Raw genomic sequence first — 21,992 nt, forward strand, 5'->3', positions numbered from 1 at the left:
ACTAAAACTAAGAAAGGTTCAGCGTCTTGCCCAGGATCACTCAGCAGTTAGGAATCTGAACTAAGATGAGAAGGAACATAATGTTTTTTCTTTAGTTCTTTCCCCTGTGACTCCCACTGTTATCTAGATGTTAGGCCGCAGAAAGTGGTTTGGTGCTGAGTAATAGACTAGAATCCTAGAAGTCGAGGGCTGACTTACGTCGGCTAAAGCCGAGTTCAGGTCCTCCTGATTTCATCCACTGTGCCACTTTGCCAACCCAATAAAAAATGCTTCTTGGTTATTCAATTGATAGTGCAGTTAGAAGTAATGATGGTTGAGGTGGGATCATCTCAAATACCCCCCCTTTTAATTCAAGAGTAAGGAACCAATGAAACAAAATAAACAAAACCAAAGGAAGCATTGTGGTATTGTGCCAATAAGAGGCCTAGATTATAGTGTTGGTTCTGCCACTATTTGTGTGACCTTGTCTAACCCACTGAATCTCTATGAGTTTCAGTTCCTTCATCTGCAAATCAGTAAGGCTGAAATGGATGATGTCTAAGGTCCCTTCAGCTCAAACATTCTGTGAGTCTTCTCTTCTTATCACCACCATCATCAGAGGTAACCATTTTAACACTCTCCAACAATTAAATAAGAGTTAACTCCATTTCTCCTGAAACATTTCATAGCCCAAATTCAGCTCCTCCATTTTGATTTTCCAAAAAGAGTGAACACTTACTGTGGGGAGAGCAAATGAATCATCACCAGTTCTACCCAACAGGCATACTTGTTGGGTATGTACATGCCCATAACATTTGTGTGTCCTCCAGGGTTATAATTGTTGCTAAGAACCTTCAAGCCAAATAAGACTCCTAAAAGGGAAGAAAAGGACAAACACATATTATTTTAAAAATGAAACACACCCTTACACACAGATGGCATCAGCAATTGTATAAACAAAACCAATGAAAAGCCAAAAAAGGATTACTTTATTCTGCACAACTTACTGCTAGGAAAGATTCTGCATCTTCCCTAAACCTGTCAAGCTGGCTTTCTGGAGGAAGACAATGATTCACCGAAATTATTCTCTGGCTAATTTAAGGAGTTAGTGTGTTAATGTGAACAACTGTTTGTACCTTCCCATCCTCATGTAGAAGTGGAAAACAACTAGATGGTAATAGTGGGTACAACACTGGACCAGGAGTTAGGTAGCTTTGGGTTCAAGTCCTATCTCAGATACTGACTAGCTATGTGACTCTGGGAAAGTCACTTATCTTCTGTTAGTCTCAGTTTCCTCATCTGTAAAAGGGATATAATAATATTTGAAGATCAAATGACATAATATATGAAGCTCTTTGCTAACTTTAAAGTACTATATAAATGACAATCACTATTATTATTATCATTATTATTATATCATTGGAAAGTACTTCTCAGACTTAATATGGTATAAGGACTAGAAGAAGGAAAAGATGTTCAAGGTAAAATAGAGCTGAGGAAACAGGAATTGATTCTCTTCAGCATTCTTTTTTTTTAAATTTGTAAATAGTATTTTATTTTTTTCCAATTAGATGTATAGTTTTCAACATTCATTTTTTAGAAGATTTTGAGTTCCACATTTTTCTCCCTCCCTTCCCTACCCCTTCCCCAAGATGGCAAGCAATCTGATATAGGTTATACGTGTCCAATCATTCAACATTTTTATGAAACATTATTGTCCTCCTTCAATCTATACCCTAAATCTTAAAATAGACAATTAAAGTCATGCTAACAATTGAAGCATAAAAAATACATCTATATTAAAAAAAGGGGGGGAGAGGTTAAGAAACCAGAGTTGGTTAAAGGGATACTTAAAGAGCTTCCCCAAAAAATCCTTATCACAAGCAACTCAACACCGATATCTAATGATAACTACGGTCTAATTTTCTATAAATACCATTGACGTAAGTCAGCCCTCGACTTCTAGGATTCTAGTCTATTACTCAGCACTAAACCACTTTCTATGGCCTAACACCTAGATAACAGTGGGAGTCAGAGGGGAAGGAACTAAAGAAAAAACATTGTTTCTTCTCATCTTAATTCAGATTCCTAACTGCTGACAATATTCTGTCTTGCTCCTAGAATCGTAGTTAACATACTAACTGGTAGGGATTTTAAAGACCATCTTATCCAACTTTATTTTACAGAGGAGGAAATTGAGGCTAAGTGAATTGGTCAGGAGTCTTACACAGATAAGTTACAGAACTGGGTACATGACCCCAAATTTCCTGGCTCCAAATCAGGCTTTGTCTACCATACTAGGCTTCTTCCCTTTCCCTAGGAGATGCTGGTCACTCGTGACCCCCTCCCCGAACCAGAGAATGTCAAAGTGGGAAAGTATTTCATAAACCATCTTTTCCCACCCACACACCACCTCTCTCTCTCTCTCTCTCCACAACGTTCTCCATTGTGATATAGCCAAGAAGTGATCATCTAGCTTCTGCTTGAGTTCCTCCTGAGTAGGGGGGCTTGGAGTGGGGAGAAAAGAAATGGACTTATATTTTTCAATACCTCTCTTGCACCACTCTTCCAGCAAATGCCCCAGCCATAACTTCACTTCACTACCACCGTTCCTTCTGGCCATCTGTTCTTCCTCTAGTTAGCATCTCCTCTACCTCCGCCACCTAGTCTCTTGTAGATGGGCTATTTTCAATCTATTGCCCCCATGGCCTAGTCATTATCCCTTGTCATTTTCCAGCTAGAGTGTCCCTCCCTGACCACCTCTACCCTTTATCTCTATCTATTTCTATTCATATCTATCCATATCTAACTAGTCTCTCCACTGGAACATAAGACCTTGATAGCAGGGACTACTTTTCTTTTTATCTTTGAATCTTCAGTGTTTAGCACAGTGCTTGACAATTTAGGTGTGTAAGTATTTTTCTTTCTTCCTTCCTTCCTTCCTTCCTTCCTTCCTTCCTTCCTTCCTTCCTTCCTTCCTTCCCTTCCCTTCCTTCCCTTCCTTCCCTTCCTTCCCTTCCTTTCCTTCCTTTCCTTCCCTTCCCTTCCTTCCCCAAGCAGTCCATTCTACTTTTGGACATTTCTAATTGTTGGAATATTTTTTCCTCTTTGCAAATTCTACTCATTATTTCTGGTTCTACCTTCTGGGCATACGAATATCAAATCAAATTCCCTCTTCTCTACATCAGTCCCTCAAATACTTGAACCCAGCTATTTTTTTAGGCTAACCATACCCATTCCTTCAAGCAATCCTCATACAAGTGAGACTCAAGGACTTCCACTATTTATGGTTACTCTCCTCAGAATATTCTCTCTACCTTACCAATGTTCTTCCTAGATAATAACAAAATGGCCATTACCCAAGAAGAACATATGCTTAGTGAAAGGACATAATGCATCACCTCTCCCTGAGGGTCTGCATAAATGCTGGTCCAAAGGTTATCCTCCCTTACCTGAGAAACCAATGGCACAGTAGATTTTGTAGGCAGGTTGGCCCAGAAGTTCTGCAACAGTATATTCCAAGACCATGTATACCACACCGGTGAGCAAGGAGAAGACTGCTATGATGTAGGCAAACCAAACACTCCCCAGTCTTCTTTCCAGTGTTAGTCCTTTCCACAGCATGGACACCATATTGAAATATAAATGCCAATCATCCGCATGGTGGAAAGGAGAAAGCAGCAGGCGCTGCCAATCTTTTTTCTCATAGCATGATTCCACACTTAGGCAAAGAGAGTAGGAAGGCTTCATGGGATTGAGGAAAAGCCAGACATTGAGGGCCAGGCATGCCAGAGTGACAGGAGGGATGTTGGTGATCCCAACCTGCATGACTTGGAAAACAAGTAAAAGCAGGCCTTGTTGAATTCCTCTTGACCTCCGCTGCATGGTCCTTAAAAGTCCAGGAGACCAACTCGATGGAAGCAAAATATGATGTGATTTTCAAAATCCAAAAGGAGCCCACTGGCAGTTATATCTGAAATAAAAATGAAATAGAAGTCCAAACAGTGCATACTGATCAATTAGGCATTTCTGGCTTGATCTTACATTCTGATGCCATGCCCTTTCCAATTCACAGAATCAGTTTTATAACCATCCCTGCATTTTGCAGATGAGGAAGACTGAGGGTCAGAAAGATGATCTGGAAGATGGATCTAAGGTCATATACTTCATCTCTGGCAGAGTCAAGACTCAATCCAGGCTCTTCTTCCAAAATAATGTGTGTGAAGGTTCTTTGGGAGGAAACTATAAAATGTCCTCTGGATTGTTGGGTTTTCCCTGAAATGGGAACAGAATATATCCTGATAAGAGCTGAAAACTGCAATAGTGTCAGACTGCCAGGAACCAGCACTGTTTATGGGAAATACATTTCCCCTAAGTTCCGGCTTTGAGGAAAGCCCTTGGTAAGAAACCAAGTGCAGAAAGATACCCATACCATCACTTGAGGTAAGCTGAAAATGAATAACAAAGTGAATACTCAAGGACTGGAGAGCTCTTCCTGAAATGTTAAGACTTGATAACAGAAGAGGCCTGATGGATTCTCAGGGGATCATAGACTTGGAGCCAGAAGGGGCCTTAGAGGGTATCTAGCTCTCCTAGGTATGGAAACATGGGGAACAAAGAGATCACTTGCCCAAGACCAAAGGTAGTATCAGAGGCAGGATCTGAACCCAGGTCCTATGACTCCAAAGTCATCCTTGTATAAATGTCTTTTCTTATGGACTTTATTTATATATTATTTTTGTTGCTGTTGTTGTTTGTTTGTTTGAGGGAGAGGGAAGGAAGGAATTGGAAAAAGGTGAGATTTAGTGACAAAATGATGACCCCAGAAGTCACTTGCCTCTTAGACCCCAGGCTACATGATTTTATTATGTAAAGATCTGGGGCTTCTCCATACCTAACCAACCTTTTTATGCTTTACGTTGTACATAGAAAAGCTCATTTTTGTGTGTGCTCATTTTGTTTTTTTAAAAAGAGTAACAGGTTGTTTCAAATCCTGGCAAGGAGATGAAATCCTACTGATGTGCTATAACATAACTAGAGAAAGGCCTACTTTGTGCAGTTTTCAAAACTGGGGAGAGAGGAAGGATGTGATGGCCAAAATTACTGGCTATTTTCGACTACAATATAGGTCCATAATGCAGCTAAATGTCACACTGCTTGCTGCATTTCAATGTGTAAACTCAAAGTTAAACAGTCTTTTGTGGAAATTCTGAAGCAGCACAACATTATGTTTCTACCTGTCATTCGTTTTGTGAAGCACATAATAAGCTGCTTTCAAAAAACAAACAAACAAAACCCTGCAAATTTTGAAAAAGTGAAATAACTCAAGAAAGCACATAATACATTATCATGATATTTTAAATCATTAAATTCAAACTCAGTTTCTTAAACTTTTAATTATCGTAGATTTGTGAAGCAAAGTTAATATTCTTTCATGATTGACAAATACATAACAGGTGTGAAGAGAATATTCACAAGGAGCTAAGATTAACACAAGCAAAAACAAGAGACAGTTTCAATAGCAGAAATATAGAAACACAAAATGAACAAAGCCCAAAGCCAGAAAATATCATCTACTATATTTATCACTGGGATTCACAAGTGCTATTTTTGAAGAGGTACAAAGACCACTGCATTTGCTTTGTATAAATGCTTTGGCATGTCACCAAATAGAATGAAATACATTAAAAGTGCAAGAGGTAACTACGTCGCTAACATTTTTTCCAGAGAAAATTGGCTGCTTTTCATAAGAAAATGCAAATTTTGATGTCTATGGTCGGTCAGAGTATTCTTGCAGTAAAGAAATAAGCAACTGAGAACTGTTAACAGAAAAAAGTTTCATTTAACATGATAAACATTGGTGTTGCCTGAAAAGACTGATAATTTCTTTTTTTTTTTCTTTTTTTTTTTTTTAGTGAGGCAATTGAGGTTAAGTGACTTGCCCAGGGTCACACAGCTAGTAAGTGTAAAGTGTCTGAGGCCAGATTCGAACTCAGGTACTCCTGAATCCAGGGCCGGTGCTTTATCCACTGTGCCACCTAGCTGCCCCAAGACTGATAATTTCAAAACAGTGCTTGAGGAATCATATATAAAAAAATCTTCGTCATTTTATTTATAGATTAATTAACATATGTACTAATTAATACAGTGGGAATAACAGATTGATATACAATGGGAAGTGGAATTACATATTTGACTGAAGGCCTTTGTTATCAATTAGTTGAGAAACCAAAATCTTACTCTTTTGCAAGCTGATGAAGCAACAATGTAATTAAAGATAATCATTTGATTATAAAGGTAAAAAACATTTTTTGAAATGGATGTTAAAGAAAATTTGTTACTTTGCAAACCTCTGCTGATAATGGCCAGAGAAATTTCCAACATAAGGGGAAGGTTGTTTTTCTTTTTAAATGAAAATAATAAAGGCAATTAGTTGGTACAAGTAAGTAGATGGAGTTCTCAACTTGGTAGTCAAGAAGACCTGAGTTTGAAACCTGTCCCACTTAGCTGTAAGACTAAATTATTAAACTATTATCGGGGCAGCTAGATGGCTCAGTGGTTAAAGCACCGGCCCTGGATTCAGGAGTACCTGAGTTCAAATCCAGCCTCAGACACTTGACACTTACTAGCTATGTGACCCTGAGCAAGTCACTTGACTCCCAAGGCCTGCCAAAACAAACAAACAAACAAACAAACAATTATCAGCTTCAGAGTTTCCTTATCTGTAAAATGGAGATAAAAACCATAGTCACCACCCCATACCCCTTGCTTTAAGGATTTTAAGAAGAAAACCTACATAAAGTGCTTTATAAACCAGAAAGCAAGATTACAATGCCAGTTTAAATGATTATCATTGCACGATGTGGAAGAATTCTACAGGACTCTCAAGCTGATAAAGCATAATCAATGTCAGGAAAAACATAGACCCATAAGCCCTGGTTAAAAATATGACCCAGTGTACAATTTGGACACATTGAAAGCGTTACAATCACTTCTAACAAGAAGCTACAAAGTCTTTTCAGTTACAAGAGTAAATAACTTCACACCAAAACAAAACAAACAAAAACCCAACCAACAGTCCATTAAAATGAAGGCTTTTTGCAAAATTATATGATGCAGATGGGGTCAGTCTATAGTATTTCAAAACCCTGTGTTGATATACTTCTTCAACATGACCAGTGTGGAAAAAATATGTTTTACTTGGCTAGGTATATCTGTTACAAGGGTTTGGGCTACCAGTAATTACCCTTATTTTAGGGAAATCGTACACAATATCTCTCCAGTTGGGGGTATTTGGCATGGTTCTGAGAAAGGAATAGGGTAAGGGAAAAGGACTAGGGTTGGTGAGGTCAGGAGGAGAATTTAGAAAGAGGGCTCTTAGAGAAAAAGTAAAATTCTCTTGGGTGAAATTCAAGCCTCTGATATTAGGAAGATAGGTAAATTCTAAACTGGAATAGTTTAACAAAATAGGTAGCATTTATATATAGCATTAAGGTTTTTCAAAGTGCTTTAAAAAGTTCACTAGAGGGGCAGCTAGGTGGCCCAGTAGATAAAGCACTGGCCCTGGATTCAGGGGGACCTGAGTTCAAATCCTGCCTCAAACATTTGACACTTACTAGCTGTGTGACCCTGGGCAAGTCACTTAATCCTCATTGCCCTGCCCAAATAAATAAACAAACAAATGAATGAATGAATGAATGGATAGAGAGATAGATAGATAAATTCACAAGATCCTCACAACCACTGTGGGAGGTCATTGCTTTATCATGTCCATTTTACAAATAAGGAAACTGAGGGAGACAGACATTAAGTGACCTGGCCAGGGTCACTCAGAACTAGTAAGTGTCTAAGTCTAGCTTTGAACTCAAGATCTTCCTGACTCCATGTCTGTCTCTCTAATCACTATGACACTTAGCTTAAAGATAATTAACTTAGAAGCAGGAAAAAGGCAGCTTGGTATATTTTTAAATTTTAATATGACCTAGTCATTGACAATAAGAAAAGATCAAGATGCCTAGGTGTTTTTTTTTTATTACTTTGGTGAAAGAATTAAAATAAACTAAAAGCAGGGGTTTGAAAACACATGAGATTAGAGAAAAAAGACAGTAATCTGTGCCTTGATATTATATTTCTTTATATCCTGCTTCAACTTACAGTTGATGTAATATATGTACAAAAATAAATAATGCGGGTTTGGCCAATTTATATGCTGTTATTTTAATCACTATATTTTCAAAGAAATATAAAAATACAAATGTCTTTGCTGGAGACAGCAAGGAAAAGCTGGTAGCATTCCTTATCCTTTACTATTTACCTTGTGTCAAGAGAACTGGAGGAAGTTCCCTGGGTGAAGCCCTTGTGAGAGATTTACAGGAGAACGTGGCTGACAATCTCACATGGGACAAGAAGGCATGGATGGGATACTCTTTGAAGGGAATACCTACACTGATGAGATCACAGATCCATCAAAGCATTTTTATAGAGGAAAAAAAAACACTTAAGGTTTTAATCCATTGTAGGAAATTAATTCCATTCAGATTCCCCGAGACAGCCCTAGAACGATTCAGTCATTAGAGTGGTCTCAGACTCATTTCATTTCCCATTTTGACCATGTAACAGAACTGCTAATAATGCCAAATCTCCATAGCATAGTGGATAGAGAACCTACCTTAACTGCCTTTGAGTTAGAAAGGCTACCTTAGAGTCAAGGAGACATGAGTTCATGTCCCAGCTCTGATACATAATGCCTAGGAGACCCTTGGTAAATCACTTAATCTCTCTGGCAGTTCTCTAATAACTGTGTACAGTCACCAATCTACATTGGTAGTGGGAGTTTCTTACATCATTGCATGACAGGTTTGAACACCAAAGACAGGACTGTGAAACAAATCTATTATGCTGCCAATAAGGAATGTTATGTGACAGGTGTGGGGGATAAAAGGCAAAAACATAACAGACCCTGCCTTCAAAAAGCCTGCAGTCATGGGGCAGCTAGATGGCACAGTGGTTAAAGCACCGGCCCTGGATTCAGGAGTACCTGAGTTCAAATCCAGCCTCAGAGACTTGACACTTACTAGCTGTGTGACCCTGGGCAAGTCACTTAACCCCCTATTGCCTGCAAAAAAAAAAAAAAAAAAGCCTGCAGTCTGTCTGGGAGACAAGAAGTCTATCTCTAAGTAGAAATAGAATAAATGTGAAATAGCTTTGGGAAGGATATTGGCCACTGCCAGGGTCAAAAAACACCAATGGCCATAGATACAGCATAGAGGATTTCATTGAGACATTTGCTGGCCTTTTCCAATATCCTTGTGAACAAGATGGAGAAATATAGGCTAGATGTTGTTATAGCCAGACTGGTTCCTTACCATTTGAACAACTGCATGTGAATGGACTGATGTCAATGTGAAAAGAGTTATCTTCTAGGGATAGACCACAAGGCTAACCTTATTCAGTGGATGATAGAATCTGGATCCCAAAAGATCTCAAAAGGGTAGAACAATGAGCCAAATCGAATAGGATGAAACTTAATAAGGATAAATCTGAAATTCAATACTTCAGTTCGAAACAATTGATTAAATATCGATTGGGAAATAAATGGGGAAATAAGTGGGGAAAAAAAAGGATGGGTTTTTAGTTCAATAGACTTCAACGGTGCTGTTTGAACAATAACAAGGAAAACTAACTTGATCTTTCTTCTTGTTGATGCTATTGTTCAGTCCTTAGTCCTATCTGACTCTTCATGACCCCATTTGGGATTTTTTTTTTTTTTTGGCAAAGATACAGGAGTGGTTTGCCATTTCCTTCTCTAGCTCATTTTACAGATGAGGAACTAAAGCAAAGAAGGGTAAATGACCTGCCCAGGGTCACACAGCTAGGAAGTGTCTGAGGTCAGATTTGAACTCCAGACTCTTCTTCCTGACTTCCGGTCTGGCACTCTATCCACTGCACCACCTTGCTGCTGACCTTAGGCTATACTAATATTAATACAGTACTTGGAACAGGAGAAGTACAAGACAGAAATAGAGAATCTATTTTGGGGGAGGTCATATGGGTGGCAGTGGATGCTTTGACCTGCAGTCAAAAGAAATGGATCTATAGTCAAAGATGTAAAGGAAACATCTGCTGAGTCCTAGGGATAAAAAGTAGGGTAGGGCAGCAAAACAGCACACAAAATAATGAATTCCAGATCTATAGAATATTTGGAAATAGATGATAAGTAACAGCAAGAAGTGCCTGGAATGAATTATTTAATGCTTTCAACTTCCTGATCTTTAACATCATCTTACAATTCTGAGATTGCAGGGCCAGCACAGAAGAGTAGAGGCACAATGAAAAGAGGGGCTGCCTCTGAACTCAGAGAAGCTGGTTCCAAATCGTGCCTGCCACTTACTATCTACATAACCTTGGGAAAATCACTTAAACCAATCAACATTGTTAAATGCCTATTATCTATCTGCCAAGCACCCTGCTAAGTGTTGGGAGATACAAAAAGAGGCAAAAGACAATCTCTGCAGGGGCAGCTAGGTGGCGCCGTGATAGAGTACCAGCCCTGGATTTAGGAGAACCTGAGTTCAATCCCTCAGACACTTGACACCTACTAGCTGTGTGACCCTGGGCAAGTCACTTAACCCTCATTGCCCTGCCAAAAGAAAAAAATACAATCTCTGTCCTCAAAGAGCTTACATTCTCTGGTCTTAAGTTTCTTCACTGGGAGAAGTGATCTTTAAGCTCCATTCCAGCTCTCTATCTCTGATCCTAGGAAAAATTTTACTGTGGACCCACCTAATAAGTGAAATGCTGCCAAACTGTGGAGCACGGTGGATGAGGGGCCCTGGAAAAGAGAAAATCTGAGAAGGATACTGTAGCTGTGTTCAAACACTTAAAGAATTGAGGAAGGAGAATGAGACCTATCCAGTTCAATCCCAGAAGGTAGAACTAGAACAAATGGACAGAATTGACTGGGAGACTGGTTTAATTCAATTCAATAAGCACCTGAAAACAAACTAATGCCTACTTTCAGGAAGCTTACAAGGGGGTGGGAGGTAACCAAACATACGGTATATTGTACAGATCAAGAAGACTAAAGCATTGAATAATTCCTTCCAGGCTCTTCTTGCTGTCACTCATCGTCTCTATTTGCAAATACTCCATAGACCCGGAGTTCATTGTCTTGTGGGCTGTGTTTTGCTGCCCTACCCTCCTTTTATCCCTAGGACTTAGCAGATGGTTCCTTGACATCTTTGGCTCTAGAGATTCATCATTTCCTTTGACTTCAGGTCAAAGCATCCAGAGCCACCTGTATTCAATGTATGACCAATAAAAATTAGATTATCTCATTTTTTAATATCTTTTTCCTAGTGCTATAGTGCTAACATCAAGTTAGCCTTTGCTGTTGCTCTTGTGGCTGTCATCAGCCAAACCACACTGCTGAACTGGTCTTTTTTTTTTCTCCCACATAAACTGCTGTTTGGTGTTTCTCCCCCATTCTACATCTGAGCAGTTGTTCTGAATTCATGCAAATACAGGGAGAAAGTTGGACTGGATTTCTAAGGCCCTTTCCAGTTCTAAATCTTATATAATAGGGTAATTTGAGGGAGAGAAGAGGGGTGGCAGTGGAGAGCAAGGATCTTGAATGACTTCACCAAAGCCTGGGAGCCATGAAGGAAGATAACCCTTCTTACAGGTAGAGATGAGGAGGCAGTGGGTTCCAGGAGTCCCAGAGGAGAGTTTGTGCAAACAGAAGCATAGAACAGAATATTGGTGAATGGCTGGTTATCTCTTTTGGCTGCAATAAAGAGTATCTTAAGTGGAACGGAAAGGATGGGAAGGTTGGCTGGAGGCAGACTAAACTAAAATGGGTTTTCTGAGTATAAATTAGGTGATGGTTGAGCAGATTGTACAAAGTTTTAAATTCCAGGCTGATTGCAACCTGACAAACAAATCTTCCTGACAATAAGGGTTGTGTACAAGCGGATGAGGTGGTGAGAAGTAGATGGCTTGGCATCACTTGGGAAACCAAGGGGCTAAATTCTTTATCTGGCAGGGTATCATAAAAAAGATTCTTATACTGGGGAGAGAGCTGGACTCCATGACACCTAGGGTCCCTTCCACTGTGAACAAAGCTAAGCCCCTACTCCATCAAGACCTGTGCCCAAAACCAAATACCAGGTGTAGGGAGATACGCCCAGAGAGTGAGCCTGTTGCCCAAGTGGGGCAGGGCAATGCTCCAAATGGCCAATAGAGAGAATCCAAGATCCAGAATCTGAGGCAAGCAGCTCTCTTAGATTACCCTGGAAAAGATGATGCAATAGACATGCAGAGGGATACAGACATTTTTTGGACATTGTCGATTTGGAAATAGATTGTTTTTGACTATGGGTATTTATTGTAAAGGTTTTATTTTCCTTCCCCTCCCTCCCTCCTTTCCTTCCTTCCTTTTTTAGTGTGTGAAAAGGGAAAGGGTGGGGGTGGGGGGGATGAAAAAGGGTATAGACTTAACTGGAAAAAAAATGCAACTTTTTAAAAGGTAAAAGGCAAATACTACTATAGACTTGAACACGGCAAAAAGCCCATTCCTCTCCCTGGGAGCATCCCTAAGCTGGGGTTTAGCTCTTGCAGAATCACAAGTCTGGGACCAGAAAAGAGCCTTAGAGATTATCTAGTCCATTTTACAGATGTGAAGACAGAGACCTCACCCCAGAAAGAGAAGATGACACGGTCACATCCTGTCAGTAAGTGTAAGAACAAGAACCCAGATCTTGGTATCTCTTCCCACTACACTACTGCCTCTCATGGAAGCTCACACCAAAATGTTTACTGCTGTCAGATTCATCCTCCCTCTCTCTCTCTCTCTGTCTCTCTGTCTCTCTCTCTCCAGCATATTCAAGTCTTAATGAGACCCAACTTTCATGATTTTATCTTTGTGTCCTAGCACAGTGGCTGGCACAAAGTAGTGCCAATAAATACCTGTGGATGGACATGACATTTCCCCCCAAAAGCTCTTTACTAATCAATCTTTCCACTCTCTCCCTTTTCTCCTTCTTACTGTTCTATTATCTTCTAACCCTTCATCTGTGGGCATCCCCTTCAGCTGGCTGATGATTAAGGAAATTCACTCCCTGTCTCAGTTACAACTAATTCCAGTAGGAAGATGATTCCCAAATCTCTCATTTTTAAAAATGATCCTAAAATGCTTTAAAGTTCACAAAATGCTTTTCTTACAACAATCTCGTGGCTATTAATTTTATTATCCCCACGTTATGGTTAAGAAATCTATGGCTGAGGGGCAGCTAGGTGGTGCAGTGGATAAAGCACCAACCCTGGATTCAGGAGGACCTTAGTTCAAATCTGACCTCAGACACTTAACACTTACTAGCTGTGTGACCCTGGGCAAGTCACTTAACCCTCATTGCCCCCCAAAAAAAGAAAGAAAGAAAGAATGAAAGCTGCCCACTCAGCTAGGTAAGAGGTAGAACTTAGCCTCAAACCCAGGTCCTTCTCTCTTTCCTCAAGACTCTGCTTCCTTCCAATCCAAGGGCTTAGATGAAATGGAGGGTGAAGATTGGATTCATCTTCCTGCTCTCCACATTCCACATAACCTCCAGCAACACAAAGCTCAAGAAAGGAGATCATCTACTCCAGGACTGCTCCAGTCCTCCCTGGCTGGAGGCCTTGGAACCATCTTGGGTTCTTCTCTCTCCTTTGTACCTCCAATTGGCATTTCTGGACAATCAGTCAGAGCCTTCCTTTACATGTCCCAGATCTGTCTCTACCTTTTGACATCTGTCTTCCTCCTCCTCCTTCTCCTCTCTCTCTTTTGCCCCTCCTCTCCTTTTCTTCCTCTCTTTCTTCCCTTGATTTTTCTCTATCTCTCCCTCTCTCCTCCCTCCATTTCTCTCTTCCTTTTCTCTGTCTCTCCATCTCTCTGTCTGTCAGTCTCTGTCTGTCTGTCTGTCTGTCTGTCTGTCTCTCTCTCTCACACACACACACACACACACACACACTTCAATCTTTCCTCCATACAAGTAATGGAAGAAAGTTTCTCAGATACAGTGTGAAGTTCGTCATTCAGTTTTGTACCTCTCTACTAAAATGCCGCTAAGGTCCCAGGAAGGGCATGACTTGGAGGTAGTTGGGTTTTTTTTACATAATTAAATATGGATGAACACAGCTCCATCCCTACTTTCTAGGCCTAGTCCCCATCACAACCAAGGGAACGTGCTGGCTGCTTGAGAGTGAACCAGTGAGTCTGGGGGTCAGAGGACAGAGCCTGGCCCAGGTGATGTTTTACACAGGGCTACAACTTCAGCCTCATTAGCAAAGGGCTCTAACCCACTGGGCTACCCAGCCATGGTTCTGTTGTGTTCCTTGGAAGGCACTCGGGAACTGTTCACTGAATGGGAAATTAATATTCTGCCTGGCCTGTCAAGTTCATGAAAACCCTCAGAGAACACTGCTGTGTGTAAAAAACTACAGGAGAACAGTCAATCAGAGGTTGATAGTCAGAATAATCTCTTCTGAGCTAGGACTACAAAAGTAATGATTGATCTAACTGTTTGTAGCTCGGGGTCAATGCCTTGGGAAATAATGTGAGGTCCACTTCACTCCCACCTTTCCATCTTTCCTCCCTGCCTCTCAAGCAGGATGCAGAGGGTCGTTTTCCTTTTTTTAAATGGATATTTATATTAATATGTAAAAGAATAACAGCTGGGGTGTATATAATGTTTTATGGTTTATAAGGCAATTCATATGCTTTCTATCATTTAACCCTAGGGCAATTCTGTGAGGTACATAATTCAGGTGTTATTATCCCCATTTGCAGACCAGAAAAATGAGGTGCAGAGAGTTAGCCAAAAAGCTTCAATGCATATATGATGTACCACCTCCTTACCCAAGGGCTCTCTAAATCTCTTTCTTCCCTGACTCATTCATGCTCATTCCCTCTTAAAACTGCTCTGTGGTACTTGCAATTTTCTTAATATTTATTTATTTGGGTACATAATATGCTCCTCAAGGGCAAGAGCTGTTGGAGTTTTAAAATTTTTAACACCTCCCTGACCCTTTACCCAATAGCACAGTGCGTGGCACACTTTGTTGAGTCATTTTTCAGTCATGTCTAACTCTCTGTGACCCCATTTGGGTTTTTCTTGGCAAAGATACTGGAGTAGTTTGGCCATTTCTTTCTCCAGCTCATTTTATAGATGAGGAAACCAAGGCAAATGGGGTCAAGTGACTTGCCCAGGGTCACACACACTAGTAAGTGTCTGAGGCGGGGTTGGAACTCCGGAAGGTGAGTCTTCCCGACTCCGGGTCCAGTGCTCTATTCACTGCACCACCAAGCAGCCCCACTTGTCACACAGTGACTGGTTAATAAATGCTGGAATTGTTGTAGAATGGATACCTAATTTGATTGAAAACATAAAAAGTATAAAAAGCTATGTTCCTCCAATCTTTAAGTATTTTGCTTGCAATTGCAAAAGGCTTTGTAGGTGGGATGCAGGTATCATTTCCTCCCTTCCAAAATCTGTGTTCTACAGGCAGCGTCTATAAGAAGGGGGTGCCCACCGACCACAGAAACAAACCTCTGAACCCTTTGTGAATCTCTGAATGAGTTTTCTTGCCAAAGCCTCCCGGCAAAGCATCACTTTTCAGTTATGCTCACTGGCCAGCTTTGTATCAGGGAGAAATGGAGGGCTTCTAGGAATACTGATTGGAAAATGAGCCATGTTTACTTTAATGAGAAATTAAAAATTAAACGGGAATGTAATAAAACCTAAGTGGCTAGAACCAACATGAGAAAGGAAGTTTATAACTTGGAAACTGGATGGGTCTCAGGGGAGAAAGCTGGAGTAGAAAGGGAAAGAGGAATGAACGGGGGTGATTTTTAGCTCCTTAGTGAGCAAAACAAATATTTTAATATTATCATTTAACAAAAGAGTGAAAAATCACATTTCAGACATTCAGTAAGAATAAAAACTCTCTGACTTACAAGACCTTGGGAAAAGAAGAGAGCACCATGGCATATATCTTGGAATCAGGAATACCTGGGTTCAAATGCTGCTTTATACTAATTGTGTAGCCACAGACAATTCATTTAACCTTTCAAGTGCCCCAAGCAAATACAACCACACACACACACACACACACACACACACACACACACACACACACACACACACACCAGCAATGACATTTAAAGACCCTAAGTTCACAGGAGACAATATCTATGAAAGTAGACAATGATAAAAGTCCATGATCTAAAATATCTAAATACAAACACACAAAATTTAGGTGAAAGGCAAGAAAAAACAAGAGTTCCTAATGGAGGTTATAATTAGATTCTTGTATTAGAGGTATCACTGAGACTTGGTGGGATGAAACCTATAATGACAACTTGAGATAGAGAGACTTCATTAAAAACAAACAAACACAAGATAAGAAAAAGTGGGGTAGACAGCCATGATATATAAGAAGGTTAATCAGTCAATAAGCACATATTCAGTGACTACTAAGTGTGAGGCACTGTACCAAGCACTAGGAATACAAAGAGAAGTAAAAGACATTCTCTGCTTTCAAGGAGTTTATAATCTAAAGTACACTCAAGTGGGAGAAAATGGGGGAGAGTATTTGGGTGAAGACAATACAGTATTGATTCTGTTTATTATTTATTTATACATATGCATGTTGTTTCCTCTGAAAGAAAAGAAGATTTTTGAGGGCAGATTCTCTGTCTTGCAGCAGTGAGAGGGCAAAAATCACAAAGATGCAAAGTAGTGATATAGGCTTAGAATGACATGGGCTTAGAATCAGTTAGAGGGGGCTTCTCCTGTGAGAAGTGGATTCAAAGATGATCAGATAGCAGGACAGACATGCTGAGGAAGTAAAGGGAGATAAAAGTTTATAGCAGAAACGTTGGCTTGGGAGTGTCTACACACCTGGCTGGAACCAGGAGACAAAGGTAACCCCAAAGGTCAGGACTGTTGAGGAAAAGGTTGGGGGTCCTTAGGTATTTCTTAATAAGGAATTACACTCTCCCACACAGTCCAATTAGAATTTATTTGTTTGTTTGTTTGTTTGGTGCTAGGGTAGGTAACCTAGGGAAGTTGGAGTCTTCAGCTGAAGGTGAAGAGAGCTTAGAAACATTCTCCTCCCTGAACAGAAGGAAGGCAAATGCTTTTTCAGAGGATATGTAGGAAAGCTCCACCATGAGGAGAATGCCTCTGAGGGCAAGGACATGCAGCTTTTCTTTGATGTCAGGAAGTGACATTTGCTCATGGGTACTGTCAATCAAGGCTACCAGCCAATCAACTTGAGGAGCCTCCCATTTCTGGGAGGAACACACACGAAGTAGGAATCGGATGCTGGGGGAGGAGTCTGCTCTCTTTGGGTTCCTGACCTGGCCCTGGTGGAGGCTAGACTCCAGAGGACTTCACAAGGGAGTGGAGGAAAGATAGCATTGCCAGATTGTAGGAATTCTGTTCTCAATCTTTCTCTTTCTTTCACTATCTTTCGATAAACCCTTAAAAACCTAAACTTGTTAATCAGTGATTTTAGTCGGTTTCCCCCCAAAACTCGGGGGACAGATTAGAACCTACATTTAGAAATTTAAATTACACAGATAGATGGGGTGTCCACCTGAAAATGGAAAGTTCCTTTGGGGGATTGGATAGAGAAAACCTGGATGCTTGTCATATGGCTGAGAGTCAAGAAGGATGTTTTTGAAATGATAGTTCTGACCTTTGGGGTTATCTCTGTCTCCTAGCTCTGGTCAGGTAGTAGCCACACCTAACTGACTTTCTTACTATAGAATTTTATCTACCCTTATACCTCTGGTATGTCTGTCCTGATCTGTCCCGATATCTAGTTGGTCAATCTAAACTTTAATAGTCCCCTGATTCCTCTATATGTCTGTCCTGTTGTCTGGTCATCTTTGGTTTTGCTTCTCACAGGAAATACTTCTGATTTCTCCTAAGCCCCATGTCAGGACCATCATTTAAAAAAAAAAATCCTCCTCGATTCTCAGGAATATGACAAGCATCCAAGCTTTCCCCACCCCACTCCAAAAGGGAACTTTCCCCATCTATCCTCTATAAAAAGCCTTTCCCTGTCCTCTGTCTTATGAGGAAGTGCTTTTGAACTCTTGTTCTTCCTCCTCTAGAGGCTAGGTCTCTGACCCTCCTCTGGTTACCTTTCCTAGCACCAAATAAAAGACCACTTTAATTCTAATCAGACTGTGAGAGTATAATTCTTTATTGAGGAATACCTAAGGACCCCCACCTCTCAACCATGACAGTAGTAAAGCTGGGGCAGCTAAGTGGTACAGTGGATATATAGAACACTGGTCCTGGAGTCAGGAAGACTTGAGTTCAAATCTGACCTCAAATACTTCCTAGCTATGTGACCCTGGGCAAGTCACTTCACTTCTGTTTGCCTCAGTTTCCTCAATTAAAAATGTGGATAATAATAGCACCCACCTCACAGGGTTGTTATGAGGATCAAATGATAGAATAATTGTAAAGCACTTAGCTTAGTGCCTAGCTCATAGTAAGATCTATATAAATGTTAGTTATTATTATTATTATAAATGCTTAATAATATTATAGAAATATTATCAAGATTATTATACTTATATATTCTATATACAATGGGGCACTAGGTGGCCCAGTAGATAGAACGCTAGGCCTGAAGTCAGAAAAATTCATCTTCCTGAGTTCAAATCCAACCTCAGATACTCATCAGTTGTATGATCCTGGGCAAGTTACTTAACCCTGTTTGCCTTAGTTTCCTCATCTATAAAATAAGCTGGAGAAGGAAATGGCAAACCAATCTAGTAACTTTGCCAAGAGAACCCCAAATGGGATCACAAAGATTCAGACACAACTCAAAATGATTGAAGAATAATTATATATTATATTATGTATTATAACATAATATAAATAGCATAAATATTTTACCCTCTCCCCAAATGTATCTAAATCTAGTGCCTTTCACTATATCCCTGTGGCTCTCAGGCTTGGGGCCTTTTTGGTGGTTTTTTTTAGATAAGTAAACAAAAAACAAAACCACTCACTGTGAAATTCTCTTCAGTTGTGTTTCTTGTTAAGCAGATGGGAAAGGTTTATTCTCCTGTATTTGAGATATAGCTAATTCACCCTGTTAGCAGCATTTTTATTATTTTACTTTGGTCATTTGGTCATTTCCATTTCAAACTGCACCCTGCCAATAAAAACAAATGCTCAGGGCAGAAAAATAAAAGCCTGTGTGGTTCAAATGAAAGGTCTGGCATTTGCTGAGGTCCTACTATGTGCCTACGCTTAATAGGTACAAATGTGAAAGATGATACATAGTCCCTGGAGGACTTGACCATTTCAGCACCAAAACTACTCTCCTCGATGGTCAATAATAGCTCTAGTCACAGTCTGGGCTCCCTTAACTCCTCCCTCACAGCCCTCATTCTATTCTGCCATCTTGTAACAGCTGCCTGGCCACTATAGCACTTTTCTAGTTCTGAAACCATAATCAAATCAATACTTCCACTGCTGCTTGAGAGGGTATGTCAGTCTATATCCCTATGGATCCACTCACCATCCCTATAATTTTCTAAACCAAAATCAGAAATACCCCTCTAGGTTACCACTTCCTGATATTTTTCCATTAGAACATAAGCTCCCTGAGTGTAGGGTAGGTCTTTGCTTTTGTATCTGTACCCCTAGAGCTTAGCACAGTACTTGGCCCATTTGTTAAGTGCTAAGCATATCATTCATTCATTCATTCATTCATTCATTCCCAGACTTCCCAAAACTCAAAATGGAAATGGGGCTATCACAGAATCCCAGAACAATCCTGAGGGAAGAGTAAAAACAATTATTCAGGAGTTGGCCTATCCACCCCTTCCTTAACTAATTTTTACAGCACTAGTAAGGTTAGCAAGTGACATTATTGACTATAAACCTATTTTTTGCATTTGTCCCATCTCCCTAATTAGATTACATGGCCCCTTCCATTCCCCACTACCCCCCTTTCCCAGCTAGCTGAGCTCAGAGTAGACAGAGATTTTGATAGGTTAATCCACTGATTATCGTGCATTTCAGACTTGCACAAAGTGCAACTTCTCCAAAAGAGCCATGAAATATACACTCCATGGAAATCCTGACATCCACGATGATCTAGGGGCAAGAGCAGAAACTAGGCAGCACGTGTCCTCACGGTTCATATAAGTGCAAATATTCTCTATGAACTTCATTTCAAAAAAGAGAAAATTGGTAAAATTATAGGCCATTTATCCCTCTTGTCTGGATGAAGAAATAGCACGAGTGCCACTGATAATCAAGTCTCCCAGACTTTCAGATGCAAGGTACAAATACTCTTGCCAGTCCAAGCCTTCTTCCTCATTCCACCCCATTTGGGGGACCCTAGGATAAAATTAAGAGGGATAGCTTACAGCTGGAAGGCACTTCAGGGGGGCCCAGTCAACCCCCTTCATGATGAAATGAAGAAACTGGGGCCCAGAACAGCAAAGTGATTTACCTAAAATCATACCAGAAGCACTTGGCAGGGGTAGGATTTGAATCAGGATTCTCTGGATTCCGAATCTATCCCAGTTTAAACAGTATCATGCTAAGCCATGTGATGATAATGATAATAATAATAACAACAACAATAATAACAATGACAATAATAAGCTAACATTTATATAGTACTTAAGATGTACCAGGCACTTTACAGTTACTATCTCATTTGATCCTTACCCTATGATGTAGGTGCTTTTATTATTCCTGTTTTATAGACAAGGAAACTGAGGCAGGCAACAGTTCAGTGACTTACCCAGGGTCACATAGCTAGTATCTGAGGCAAGATTTTTTTCAGTTCTTCATGACTCCAGGCAGCTAGTTGGCACAGAAGATAGAATATAGGACCTGAAGTCAGAAGACATTTTCCTGAATTCAAATCCGGCCTCAGACACTAACGAGCTGAGTAATGCTGGACAAGTCACTTTACCTCTGTTTGCCTCAGTTTCCTCATCTGTAAAATGAGCTGGAAAAGGAAATGGTAAACTACTCCAGTATCTTTGCCCTGAAAACCCCAAATGGGGATCACAACAAGTAGGACACAACTGAAAACGACTGAACAATTGAACTTCTTGACTCCAGGCCCTGAGCTCTATCCCCCGTGCCACACAGCTGCCTCATCCAGGTGACATAAAATGACCCTCCTGGGAGCAGCTAGGTGGCGCAGTGGATAAAGCACTGGCCCTGGATTCAGGAGTACCTGAGTTCAAATCCAGCCTCAGACACTTGACACTTACTAGCTGTGTGACCCTGGGCAAGTCACTCAACCCCCGTTGCCCCGCAAAAATAAATAAATAAATAAATAAATGAATGAATGAATGAATGAATGAATGAATGAATAAATAAATAAATAAACAAACAAACAAACAAACAAACAAATAAATAAATAAAAAATGACCCTCCTGACATTTTAAATTATTTGTCTTTATGGAGTTAGACATCCTACATGCTTACAGAAGATAACGTGTACAACACTACCTGGTAGAAAAAGCACAGGCATTAGTCAGCAAGATGAGAAGAGTTTGAATTCTGCTTCTGCTACTTATTTTAAACCTCTCTGAGCCTGAATTTCCTCCTTTGTAAAATGGGGGAAAAGGTGGGGGTCCTTAGGTACGCCTCAGTAAAGAATTATATTCACACACGGTCCAATCAAAATTAAAATGGTCTTTTCTTTGGTGCTAGAGAAAGTGATCAAGGGGTAAGTCAAAAACTTTACCCCCAGGGAGAAGGTGATTTAGAAGCATCCTCCTCCCAAAACAGAAGGAAGGCAAAAGCTTTTATAGAAGATACATGGGGTGTCCACTTGAAAACTGGAAAGTTCCCTCTTAAGGTGGGGAAAGCTTGGATGCTTGTCACATTCCTGAGAGTCCAGTGGGATTTTTTTGAAGTAATGGTCCTGACCTTTGGGGTTATCTCTGTCTCCTAGCTCTGGTCAGGTAGTAGCCA

At 40.3% G+C, this 21,992-nt stretch overlaps 1 protein-coding gene across 2 annotated transcripts in view; it reads right to left on the reverse strand.

The window, feature by feature from the left end:
• Positions 1-21,992, reverse strand: part of RHBDD1 (rhomboid domain containing 1) — a 180,904-nt gene that overhangs the window by 126,217 nt on the left and 32,695 nt on the right. For both annotated transcript variants that reach the window (XM_043995202.1, XM_043995201.1), the window contains 2 exons: positions 3,432-3,952; positions 719-851 (listed from right to left, as the gene is read on the reverse strand). In XM_043995202.1, the coding sequence (XP_043851137.1) occupies positions 719-851; positions 3,432-3,864 (566 nt within the window). In that variant the 5' untranslated portion in view covers positions 3,865-3,952. The remainder of the gene's footprint in view (positions 1-718; positions 852-3,431; positions 3,953-21,992) is intronic.

This window comes from Dromiciops gliroides, chromosome 3 (genome assembly GCF_019393635.1).
Source record: "Dromiciops gliroides isolate mDroGli1 chromosome 3, mDroGli1.pri, whole genome shotgun sequence".
Taxonomy (NCBI): Eukaryota; Metazoa; Chordata; class Mammalia; order Microbiotheria; family Microbiotheriidae; genus Dromiciops; species Dromiciops gliroides.